At 39.6% G+C, this 13,668-nt stretch overlaps 1 protein-coding gene across 2 annotated transcripts in view; it reads right to left on the bottom strand.

Annotated features, from left to right (window-relative positions):
• The window catches only part of LOC310827718 (neurabin-1-like), a 38,589-nt gene that overhangs the window by 20,858 nt on the left and 4,063 nt on the right, over positions 1-13,668 (bottom strand). For both annotated transcript variants that reach the window (XM_083704091.1, XM_083704090.1), the window contains exons 3-7: positions 3,705-3,837; positions 3,170-3,290; positions 2,280-2,384; positions 2,021-2,141; positions 243-386 (exon numbers count right to left, since the gene is read on the bottom strand). In XM_083704091.1, the coding sequence (XP_083560217.1) occupies positions 243-386; positions 2,021-2,141; positions 2,280-2,384; positions 3,170-3,290; positions 3,705-3,837 (624 nt within the window). The remainder of the gene's footprint in view (positions 1-242; positions 387-2,020; positions 2,142-2,279; positions 2,385-3,169; positions 3,291-3,704; positions 3,838-13,668) is intronic.

The following is a 13,668-nucleotide window of genomic DNA, read 5'->3' as shown; positions in this document are numbered from 1 at the left end:
CATGACTCCCAGTTCGGATGACATGTTAAGCCAAACCTTAGCTCAGTGCAGCACAGCAGCAAAAAAGTGTCAGGGAGGAGCAAAGCAGATTTAAGGCAGAAGCATGCACATTTGTGCAGTTTAAGGCAAATGTGTGAATCATGCTAATGTCTGTAGACAATAGAACATGTAACAGGGACATGTAATGGAGTCCAACCAAAATTAATTACCCATTTAATAGACAGCAAATCATTGCATCATACCTCTTTAAACTTCAACAGAAACTGTGTAGAATCCATGTCTAGTGGCAAATTAATATCCTCATTTTCAGGAAGATAAAACACTTCCACCGATTTTCCATGTAAATGTGATTCAAAAGAATCTTCATCTTCATCATAATCATCATCCTGAAAAAGTATTATGTATTATTGAAAATAAGTACAACTTTTTCTAACAAAGATAAAATGGCTTTGAAATGTCACTTCTATATTTCTGCATTTAAAATAATAATAACAACCTATGTAAATCCATACACAATTCAACTTGAAATACTCAAAAACAATTCAGTTCTGGTTGCCTCACTTCAAAAAGCATATTGTAAAGTTGGAAAAGGTTCAAGAAAAGACAATCAAAATGACCAAGGGAGTGGGAAAAAAGCCCATTTGATAAGTTACAGAATCTGGGGCTTTTAAGTTTAGAGAAAAGCCAAGCAGGAGGCTACATGATAGCAGTGTATAAAATTATTCATGACATGGAGAAAGCAGGTAGAGAAGTGTTTCCTCCACTCTCTTATAACACTACACATTTTTCTTGCATTTGCTGTCCAAAAAAGACACATACTAGTTTTGAACTCCATTGTATTTGATAATTATAGGAGGGCACTGCTCAGGTACAAACATATCCAAAAGCTTGTAGTTGCATAGATTACTTTATTACAGCTTTTACATTAGAAGTCAGAACCAGAGTCCCCTGGGACTAAATCCGGTCAGCTGGGGAGTGCAACCTGCCCCCTCAGCTGCCAACTTACAGACACCGAAGTCGAAGAGAAAAATACAGTAACTGGTAACAAAAAGCAAGATACCGTATTTTTCTATGTATAACACAACCCCATGTATAATACAGCCCCTACTTTTGGGAGCCCAAAATTAAGAAATCGTTATTTCAAAGTTGTTCAGCTTTTTGGGGAAATCGCCCAAAAGGTTGTTGAGTTTTTTTATGGTGATTCCCCACTCGATCCCTCACACCTCAGCACAGCCTCGCCTCGTCTCTCCAGTCTGTGTCTGGCTTCGCCTCACCTCAGCCAGAGAAAGTTGACGGCGCCACGGCCAGGCTCCCTCCTCACCTCAACACCGTCTCACCTCTCCGTGGCCCTGAGTACCAGCTCACCCAAGACTTACTATATAAATCTGTGCATAAGACAACCCCCAAATTTGACTAAAAATTTTGGGGGGAAACATTGTCTTGTACACAGAAAAATACTGTACTTTATAGGCTGCTGGTTAATATTCTGGCCCACTATCTCTCTCATTTCTCAAAATAGCTCTTTAAGAAAGCTACTTGCTGGCTAGGGCTATAGATTAAACATCTGTTGTCCACTCAGCATCCTCCAGGAAAGGGAAAGGTTTGCTGAAATATTTTGAACATGTACAGTGAGAAGTTGTAATCTTTCTTTCTATTACTGGTGCTCAGGATAAGTGACAATGTCTACACATTCAAAACATCACCACCCACAAAGATGGAGCAAATGCTTGGGGGACCCTGGGAGTTTACTTGGGTGAAGGAATAGAAAGCAAAAATGGCAGTGAATTCAGTCAGCAAAGTTGCCCATTCACAGTATGAACTATATTTGACCAGTAAGGCTGAACGTGACTGTACCGCCTCTTGATGATGTGGACAATTAGGAGGAGTGGAGAAGGAAAGCTAACACAACACGATCAGCAGGAAACAGGGCTCAGAATGAGCCAAGAGAAAGAACCTGGGAGCAGGGCACAGGAAAGGAAAGGTGTACAATGTACATGCAATGTTATATTTTAATTGATACCTGTTCTGTATCATCATGGGCATACTGATGCTCATACAAACATCTCTCCTGCTCCAATGTCTCACTTATAAGTCGAGCTACTTCACTCTGAGTTCCTGGTTTTTCTCTTCCAATCAGAAACCTACAGAAAACCATCAACCACCATCAATAAGTCAAATATAAAATGACAGTGTCACCAGCAGGAAATAATTTTAATATTTCCCCTTCAACTCTATTACTAAAAAAACCCACCCTGCTTATTTTATAAAATTACACATACCTGACTGTGCCTTTTGTATTTTTTAGTACAGTTGCTGCAAAAAACTGGGTTACTCCAACAAGACTTATACCATCAACTTCAACAATTTGATCATTTACTTGGATTCTGAAAGGCAAAGAATAAACATATTTGGTGTTACACACCACACTATATTTGTTAAAATAAAAGGGCATTTGAATGAAAACAATAAAAAGCATATGAGTAAGGGCCTGTCTGGTCATTATGTTCTACAGAACATACCCTTCAGAATATTTTCAATGGTAACTTTTGGATAGATTATTAATTCTATTTATATCCCACCTTTCCTATCAAATGAGCCCCCTCCCACAGGGAAAAAGAAACTTAAGATCTAAACCACACTCAAACATGTTTGCTTTAAAAATGAAAGTATATGTTTAAAGTGACGGTAGGGACTGGGATAATATATATTTAAACTAGTTAAGAACTTCTTAAGGAGGCAATATGCACTTGCTCGATTCCAAGTGATACATTTTTGATAATGAAGAGCTTGTGTAAGATCCTATCTTCACCTTCCTTCTGTTACAGTGGTAATAAGCAAGCTTCTAGGGGTTGGAGAACCTTCTAGAATGACATTCAGCACAATATAGGGGCTGTAATCTCACAGGATATTTAAAGAAGACATCGACCTTTGCACACTAACACTGCATGAGTGAAAAAATAGAATTTACATGGCCTACTGTGCTGTGCAACTGTCTCTCTAATACACACTATCCTTATAGAAGGAAAACATGGTTTCCCATTTCACCTGAACTGAGCCAGTGAAACATTCAGATACTGAAAAGTAATAAAACTTAGTTTGTATACTTTTACTCTGGCTTGGTTTTACTAATGTCTGCAAAACAGAATAAGCATTCCTAGCGGAAACTTACCGACCATCTTTCTGAGCAGCTCCACCTTCAGTAATCGTTTTTACAAAGATTCCCAGCTTTTCCAGTCCCTGATCTGCACCAACACCCATTCCAATAATACTGATACCTAAACCACTGTCACCTATGGGTTACAAAAGAAAAGAAAAAGACCGTGTATATTTAAAATTAGATTCATAGCTAATAATTATTGGTCATATGTGCAAAATGCCTTATTGACTGAAGTAAGAAGTGCATTTATGCATTCTTAAAAAAAGAATGATGTACTGTGACAATCCAATGAATTTTGTTTTTTGCACGCATTCCTGTACTGTATAATCCTCCATTCATTTTTCAAAAATCCTTATATTTCAGCCTTCCAGCCCTTATCAAACATTTAAGAAGCAATCCTAAACTCAGCTAACAAGGTCTTTCATTAGTCTTCTATGTCTACTCACAATTCCCATCAATTTCACCAAGGCTTAATTCCAGGCCATTTTGACCACTTTGGCCTGAAAGTAAAAGTTATTTTTGCAGGATAAATGTTTAAAATGCATACCTTTTTCAATTTCCACAGGAAAAACCTCCATTTTCTCCACCCTTTTCTCAAGTTCATACTCAGCTGATGCTGACACAGGGTCAACCTCTTCATTACGTCTATCATAGTCTTCATTTGAGTAAGTATTGAATACCTAAGAAAATAAGAGATGGTTTTGGAACAGTTTTGCACTCATGAGAGTTCACTAGATTTAAAAACTAGATACTATTTGCATGTAAATACTAATACAGAACCCTTCATTTTCCTACCCCTTTTGCAATTTCTCTAACCAATGAAGTATATGAACTCTTTACCCAAAGTCATTAACTGCACACAAACTGAAATTCCACATCAAAGGAATAAAAGATTTAGTCTTAAGATAAGTATATGAGTTAAATCTCCTAACTTAAATAATTTGGTCTGCTTCCATGGCCCAGTTTTCAAATGAACGAACAATTAAAATTATTTTAAAAACAACGTAAAGAAACAAAAGGTATGAAGATTGGGTATAGGCAGCCCACTGAGCTAAGACAAAATAAAGAGGTAGAAAAAATGCAAAAAGGAAAAACCTGTTCTCAAAAGTGTCAATGAATAAGATTTATTACAATTCAATGTATTTCAGGGTGTAGTTCCTTCTTCAGGAACAATGTACAGATAATTAAAAATATAGAAGTCAAATAATGTGATATGAACAAAATACAATACAATGCTTATCAATGGCTTGTAATAAAACTTATCAATTTGCACTTTTGAGAATAGGCTTCTATTTTTTGCATTCTTTCTGTTTGTGTGTCTTCCTCTTGGATTTTTGGCAAAAGACAACAGTAGTGATAAACAAATAACAAAAAGGTGCTGACAGGAGTCAGGGACTCCCTGACTACTGACAACTTTTCACGTCTACTTTTTCGGCACATTTTTTGAGCTCTACTTTGGACAGGATAGTCTGAAAAACATACAAGCCAAAACTAGGTTTGAAGTATGCTAGTCTCTTCTGTTTGCAGATGGCAAAAATCTGCATTGGAAGCTACTATACTTTTCCAAAGAAGGGTGTTTTTGGTAAAGTATTTTTAAAAACAAAACAAAAAAACAAATATTGTACATGTTTCCTTTTTTCTACCATCAGGAGTTATTTCACTCAGTTCCATCTATTTCATGGGAGATATTCTAATATTATAATATAATTTGTTAATAATATAATCTTAGTAATATGTTTGTTCTGTTCAGAATCAAATTGTTTCCAGGAACAGGAAACATGAAGTTTCTGATAACACTATATTTAGTAATCATGGCAGTAATCAAAAATGCCTCAGAAAAAGTAGACAAATATTTGTTATGTATTTACTAAGGGAATGAAGATGTCCTTCTTTCAGAAAATGCTTTTATTCAGATTAAACCTGTTTCAGAAATCAAGCCACATAGCAGAAATAGCAACTGCTATATCTTGAGATCCTTGGAAGATAAAGGTGGTATATAAATGAAATGAATAAATAGATTAGATAGATATAGATATAGATAGATAGATAGACAGACAGACAAATAGTATGGTCTGTACCAGCTTATTTTAAAATAATCAAGTTACTAGACATGGACAGAAAAAATTCTCATAAGTTTTTATTCCCTAGGTATCACTGAAATGCTATCTAACTAATTCAGAATTCTGGGCTGTTACACAAAATTTCCAAGAACAGTCTTTGATGTTGCACACAAGTAGTAACGGGAAGTATTAACAATTCACAATTGCTGTGTACCATGCAAAGCAGTAATTCAACCAAGTTCCATATCTAGAACCTACATACGTCAATGCACGGTAGATGCAAAAGTTCTAGCTTTGTACATTAACCAGGAAGCAGAAAGGGAAAGTAGCACAAGAGCATATTATTGTATTTATATATTGCCTAATATTTCTGGACATTGCAAAAAAAAATTTAACAAAGAGGTAGATGGGTTTCCACAGCTTACAATCCACTCTTCACAGAAGTAACAATTCTGCAAAAGTGGGAGTGGGTGGCAGGAGGAAAAACAGTTGTCCTCTGAGAAAAGTCTGTTGATGATGATTATAAGAAAAAGACTAGGGTTACAGAGAAAAAAGGGGGGTTGTGTTAAATAAAACAGGTGATAGTAACCGAGGTTACAATTTGGATTATACTAAACCCGCAATTTACACAAGGGTTACATTCTGTGGATTGCACCTAAAACCAAAAGATTGTATTACAGTCAAAACCAACTGGGTTCAAAGGTGAGTGGGATTGTCAAAGCAATTCTTCCCAGAGCCTCACCTCTATTCCACCCATTATTATTATTATTATTATTATTATTATTATTATTACATAAAGCTGAATGTGCACAAGTTAAATGTGTGTAAGTTGCAGTGTATAGAGAGTATAGAGATAGTGCAACAAAACCTGTTACAGCTTTTGGGTAGAATAATATATTTACCTCTACTGTTTTCTTCTCAAGGTTCATGTTACTGAAACATATTTTATTTGTAATTTATGTTTGAATGTTTTGCTTTGGTCCTAAGAAAAAAATGTTTTTAAAGAAACCCTGCTAATCACTATATTCCGAAAAGGTGCCAGCTACAACACCTGAGATACAGTAGTTGTGAGATACGATGTGAACAGGAACCTAGTAGTGTCATGGTCAAGGCAATACAGTGGTACTTACCATAGATTCCAGCGTATAAGACGACTTTTTAGCACCGGAAAAGTTAAAAAGTTGGGGGTCGTCTTATACGCCGGGTATGGCTTCCTCCCGGTGCGGAGCCCACCACCCACTGCTGCTGTGGCGGCAGCTTCAGCAGGTGGGTGCTGGGCTCCACGCCGGGAGGAAGCCGCCCAGCAAAGCCGGCTTAGCATCGCTGGGCAGCTTCCTCCCAGCGTGGAGCCCGCTGCCCACTGCCACTGCCCAGCGAAGGATATAAGAAGACCCCCCAAATTGGCACTGTCAATTTGGGGGGTCGTCTTATACGCCCAGTCGCCTAATATGCCGGAATCTACAGCAATTTGTCCTGGAGGTCTGTTCTTAACATGAAACTGTTCTTAACCTGAAGCACCACTTTAGCTCATGGGGCCTCCTGCTGCCGCTGCACCACTGTTGCACGATTTCTGTTCTCATCCTGAAGCAAAGTTTTTAACCCGAGGTAATATTTCTGGGTTAGCAGAGTCTGTAACCTGAAGCATATATAACCTGAAGCGTATGTAACCCGAGGTACCACTGTACCTTGATTGGCTATCTAGGCAAGTAGCTCTCACATGTACACATACCAGAAATTGCTACATGAATTATTAAGCTTCTCAGGCAGTAACTTCTAATGAACTGAGCTTTTAATGGAGAGAAACTAGGAACAGAAAGGAACAGAAGGTTTTCTGTATGTATAGACCTATGGGCACCAGCTTTGGTGCTTTCATGAATAGTGGTTGTGTGCAAATCCCAGAATTGTAGAGCTGGAAGGGACCCCAAGGGTCATCTAGTCCAAGCCCCTGCAATACAAGAATCTCATGTGCATTTTCTGAGCAATTTGCTTGCCAACTAGAAATATGGGCTCCAAAAGAAGTTTCCTATAGAAAGGTTAGATTCTGAAAACACAAGCAACATCCATTAAGTTCTCCCTCACTCCCACCACACTGTCAAGGGAAAACCACCCCCTTAGCACTTCAGCACTGTGTTCACTCCCACCCTTACTGGGTACCTTTGACAAAAGTAATTGCAAGAGCCATGCTCTTTCTGTTCCTGTGTCACAAGTGAAATAGAACTTCTACATCACACCCATCCAGGAAATGCATCAGCTAAAGTCGCTGGATGATAAGCAATATTAGTCATACTCAGAACAGGACCATTGAAATCAGTGTATTTAAGTACATTAATTTTAGTTGCTGGACTCTGAGTATGACTTAGCTCTCACCCACTTGCTTTTAATCTACCATAATTATGAATTTTGGCTATCAGTGGTTACTAGGGTGTTTGCTTTCAGAGGTTGGAACAAGTATCCCCCCCCCCCCCGAATCCACAATCTTTTAAAACAAGATTTCATTCACAAGCACCAAGATACAATTAGGCCTATGGTTATTAAACTTCAGCAGTGATCAGTATATTTCCTGTTAACATGTTTTGATGTGGCAGCATGAATCAGTATGGATGATATGAACATTCCAATGTAAGTTATTTTAATTTCCATTTTTCCAATCTGCCATTTGTAGCAGATTGTCCCCTAATAACCAAAGCTATTGGTAGTCATCTGTACTATAGATGAATTTTTTTTTTCCTAATATAAACACAGGCTCATTCAAATCTCTTAAGATCATTTTCTGTAAAGACATTTCTTCTCAATGTGCTCTCAAAATTTCCACACCATCTACAGCAGGGGTGAGAAACCTGTGGCCCTCCAGATGTTGTTGAACTTCAGCTCTCATCAGCCCAGACAATGTGGCTAGTGGTCACAGATGTTGACAGCTGTAGTACAGCAGTATCTAAGGTAGCACAGGTTCCCTATCCTGTCATCATTTCTAATTACGCCAATATTGGTTAAGGTATTTTAAAAGATTATTGAATAAGATGTGTGGACACAATGGTGAGTATGAACAGAACTTCACATTCCCCAAACAACTTTGGCAACAACTGGTATTCAAAATGCTTGATGAGATATCATGCCATGTGTATGGCTGCCATTAACACCATTCAGCTAGCAGGTTAAGAAAGCTTCCCAGGCCTTCACTTCCAGCTCACAAATAACAAATGCAGTTTGTGACTTTATTTTCTGCTGCTCCAGAGAGTAAGACCAAAACCAATAACTTCAAATTACAAGAAAAGGGATGTAGACTGAGCACCAGGAACTACTTCCTGCCAGTATGAGCTTTTCAACAATGGGACACACTGCTATTGAAGGTGGTGAAATCTCTTTAGGGTTTTAGCAGAGGTTGGATGGTATTAGAGATACCTGCCACTTGAGGACTTTGGCAGGGGGCAGTGTGTTCAGATAAGGCTGTGAATATTCTCCATCCAAAATTTTAGAGAGCTACTACCAAGCTAGCATGAACTGAACCAGATGAGCCATTAGTCTAATTTGGTTTAAGACAGCTTTCTATATTCCTAGGCCCTTTCCAACTTCAAAGCCATTTGAAAATAAAAATATACCCCAAATATGCAAAAATCACCTTTGAGAATAACAACAGAGACTATTATATGATATGTGCAGTTTTTAGTATTATAACCAAGTATAGTTCAAAAAGCCAGAAGGGCACAAATATTCTGAGGTGACCATTACTTCTCATTACTATTATGGTTAAGGTAAAGGTAAAGGTACCCCTGCCCGTACGGGCCAGTCTTGACAGACTCTGGGGTTGTGCACCCATCTCACTCAAGAGGCCAGGGGCCAGCGCTGTCCGGAGACACTTCCGGGTCACGTGGCCAGCGTGACATTGCTGCTCTGGCGAGCCAGAGCCGCACACGGAAACGCCGTTTACCTTCCCGCTGGTAAGCGGTCCCTATTTATCTACTTGCACCCGGAGGTGCTTTCGAACTGCTAGGTTGGCAGGCGCTGGGACCGAGCAGCGGGAGCGCACCCCGCCGCAGGGATTCGAACCGCCAACCTTTCGATCGGCAAGTCCTAGGCGCTGAGGCTTTAACCCACAGCGCCACCTGCGTCCCCAGGTTCATAAACCACAACCAAAGCATCAAATTAAGGTATTCCTTACATCCCATTTTTATTGCCACACCTGTTCCTTTTTTTACTGCCCAAACAGAAACAAAATTTGTCTTATTACTGTACCACTGACAATGAGAAGGTTTGAATAAATTTACTTTCACTTTGCTCTTTCAATGAGTAGCTTACAAAGATCTAAATGGCATGACATACAAAGAAAAGGGAAAACCAGTTCTCATAACAACCAATCACAATCCCCACCCCAAGCTGAAAAAAGGATCTTTCAGTCTTGTTCCATCAAATTGGTCACAGTGAATGAGAACACTTCTATTATTTAGTCCCCTTTATTTTATCCTTCAGCATTGGTGACTTAGGCTGCAATCCTGTACACAAACTCGGTACAGATAGGTAGCCGTGTTGGTCTGCCATAGTCAAAACAAAAAAAAACCAAAAAATTCCTTACAGTAGCACCTTAAAGACCAACTAAGTTAGTTCTTGGTATGAGCTTTCGTGTGCATGCACACTTCTTCAGATACACTGAAACAGAAGTTTCCAGACCCTTCTATATAGTGAGAAGGTGGGGAGGGGTATTACTCAGAAGGGTGGTGGGAATGGGTGATTGGCAGATAGCTGTGATGAGCCTGTTGACGACTATTAACGACTGCAATAGGTCTTAAGACCATTACTGGCCCCAACAACATCACACATACCATCTCGGGACTATTTAATTGCTCATCGTCTAACATTGTGTATGCCATCAAATGCCAACAGTGTCCTTCAGCTCTCTATATTGGACAAACAGGCCAGACCTTACGCCAAAGAATAAACGGACATAAATCGGACATCAGGAATCACAAGACAGAGAAACCAGTAGGAGAACACTTCAATCTCCCAGGACATTCTATACAAGATCTCAAAGTAGCTGTTTTACTACAAAGGAATTTCAGAAATAGACTGGAAAGAGAAGCTGCTGAATTGCAACTTATCACCAAACTTAAAACCATGGAGACACCTGGTCTGAACAAAGACCTTGGATTCTTATCTCATTATACATGACAAAGCCATTTTTCACCTTCTCACCCCTTGCGTTTTCCTGTAAGACCTATTGCAGTCGTTAAGAGTCGTCAACAGGCTCATCACTAGGGATTCCAACGCCATTTCCCCCAGGTCCTAGTCCGACACTCTAACCACTAAACCATTAGCCAAGAAGGAACCATTTCCAACACTGGTACAGAGGTAAACATTAACAAAAAGGAGAACCATGCCATAAAGGGGAGGAGATAGGCAAAAGGAGTATATGAGCTTTCCATCTACAGTGGTACCTTGATAGTCGAACGGCAAGGCTCCCGAACGCTGCAAACCTGGAAGTGAGTGTTCCAGTTTGTGAATCTTTTTTGGAAGCCGAACGTCCGACATGGCTTCTGATTGAGCGCAGGAAGCTACTGCAGCCAACTGGAAGCTGTGCCTTGGTTTCTGAACCATTTCAGGAGTCAAATGGACTCCTGGAATGGATTAAATTCAAGAACCAAGGTACCACTGTACTCCCAATCTCTGAACCACAATGTCAGATGCTCTGGGAATCAAAAATACACTGTACAAAAGACAAAACTGATGCTTACTACAGCAAAGTAAAAACATGTTGGCCCAAGGTAACACACTTTAGAGCAGGCTTCCTCAACCTTGGCCCTCCAGATGTTTTGAGACTACAATTCTCATCATCCCTGACCACTGGTCCTGCTAGCTAGGTATCATGTGAGTTGTAGGCCAAAAACATCTGGAGGGCAGAGGTTGAGGAAGACTGTGTTAGAGAAATGGTGGGAAAGGTATCAGCTGATTCTTTAATAGTCATTTAAATGAAGATATCATATGATCATCAGTTGTCAACATTAGTTTACCTCAAGTTTGCCCATAGGCTATGAATGAGGTTTTGGATTCGGAACGACCAACAACTGGCTGCAATCCAGAGCAGTTCCTTTTCAACATACTCTTCATTAGTTTCCAAAAGTTAATGGAGGCTGAGATATTAAATGTTAGCATTTTAAACTAAACTGCATTTTATTTCTGTCATATGATCTTCAGAATGCCTTTTTGAAACTTTACTGTTTGAACATGAAACCAGAGTGTTGGGCCTTTACTGAATAATCATAAAATTAATAGGCTACTTAGGAGCTTATTAGGATAAGAATAAAAGCATCAATCTAAAGGTTCCCTGTGCACAGTACTCGGCTGCAGCGGAAGTATCTTCAGGCACAGAGCAAATGAATTATCAGTATGGGGTCAAAGCAGATGTGACCGTAAATATGTCTATGTCTCGCATTTAACATGTGTATAGACTGATAAGCAGCTGTGGAGGACAAATTAACCCTTTTCCTTCTCTGCTATGATACTGAAGAAAACCCCTCCTTTAAAGGTGCCATTTTCTCTTGGAAATCCCCATTCACACCAATAGGGAAATCTCTCCCAATTCAAACAGCTCATTCTCAAGATCACAGCAGGTGAGAAAAAGGTTAAATTCTTTCTCATGCCTTCTGAAATCCAAATAACAATAATTATCAGTTCCCCTTCAATGTTGCTGCCATTTACATTAAAACAAACACGTTAACTGCAAAGACACTTTAACCTCATAATCATGTCGGCCCACAATTTTAATATCAACTACAGTGGTACCTCGGGTTACAGACGCTTCAGGTTACAGACTCTGCTAACCCGGAAGTAGTACCTCGGGTTAAGAACTTTGCTTCAGGATGAGAACAGAAATTGTGCTCCGGCAGCGCGGTGGCAGTGGGAGGCCCCAATAGCTAAACCTCAGGTTAAAAACAGTTTCAGGTTAAGAACGGACATCCAAAATGAATTAAGTTCTTAACCCGAGGTACTACTGTACCTGTTTGGAGGTGAGAAGGGGCTTTTGAATTCTTATTCTTCTTCTTTTATCTACTCATTTCAGGTGACTGGTACAGTCAGAGCTGGATACACTGATTGAGGGATGCAAATAGGGATTAACTTGGCCCACCATTGTTCTTTTTTACTGAGGTAATAACAGGGTAAAAAAAACATATAATTCACATAAATTAGGGCATGGCTAGCAAAGGTATTGCCCTCCAGCTGCTTTGGACTAAAACACCCATCTGCCCAGCCAGCATAACCAACTGTCAGTGTTGATGGGACCTATTGTCCACAAAATGTGGAGGTCACCACACTACCTACCTCTGCATTAGGCACATTGTGTATGAGCCTTATAATTTCTGGTTACAGTGGTACCTCTGGTTAAGAACTTAATTCATTCCGGAGGTCCGTTCTTAACCTGAGGTACCACTTTAGCTAATGGGGCCTCCCGCTGCTGCCGCATGATTTCTGTTCTCACCCTGAGGTAAAGTTATTGACCCAAGGTAATAATTCCGGGCTAGCGGAGTCTGTAACCTGAGGTGTCTGTAACCTGAGGTACCACTGTATATAAAACAGCTATGGAACAGAATTGATTTGGAGTTGAGAAATTTTACTCCTACTTCAAGGTTTTAAACATGCTTATACAGAACTAAGTCCCACCAGTTTCAATGGGACTTATTGCCCAATCAGCATGCTTAGGACAGCAGCCTCAGACATTTAACTAAAGTTCAAAGGTTGCCACGTATTAGCACCACATTACCAGAAGCCTTTATAAAAAATAATAAAAATTAATTCCAAAGTAGGGGTCAGAAATCTGTTTCAGCCATGGGCTGGTCCACCATCCCTCAGACCATGTGGTGGGTCGGACTATATTGGGAGGAGGGGGAATGAACGAATTCCTATGCCCCCCAAATAACCCAGAGATGCTTTTTAAATAAAAGGAAACATTCTACTCATGTAAATACACGCTGATTCCCGGACCATCCACGGACCAGATTGAGAAGGCGATTGGGCCGCATCCGGCCCCCAGGCCTTAGGTTGCCCACCCCTGTTCCAAAGCATAAATAATTATGGGTGCCCAAACTACATTCTACCCACTTTTGTCTGTTTCTTCCAGTATTAAGGGCTCCGGGTAAACTGATGTATGCAAATTAATAAAACTAATCTGTGTATCATGTAACCATTCAACTAATACTGTTTAAATGTTAACTTTCAAGCTTTAAAAAAACACTTGTTGCAAAAGTGAATCTAATTCAGTACTGAAGTCAAAGATGACCTCAAACTTCTTTTAGGAAGACACAAGGTTCACATCACACTTGCAAAAGTAACTGGGAACAATCTTGGTTAGCAGTGCCATCTTTTGCAAACCTTTATGTTACTATGCTTTTGAAAACACACAACTCCCTAACCTCCCCCAAAGCTCTACAATATTCCCAATCCGTTCTACCCTAAAATGGTAATCCA

This window comes from Podarcis gaigeae, assembly GCF_964106915.1.
Source record: "Podarcis gaigeae genome assembly, chromosome: 1".
In the NCBI taxonomy this organism is placed as follows: domain Eukaryota; kingdom Metazoa; phylum Chordata; class Lepidosauria; order Squamata; family Lacertidae; genus Podarcis; species Podarcis gaigeae.
Note: the sequence above shows the minus strand (reverse complement) of the source record. Positions and strands in the feature narration are given on the sequence as shown.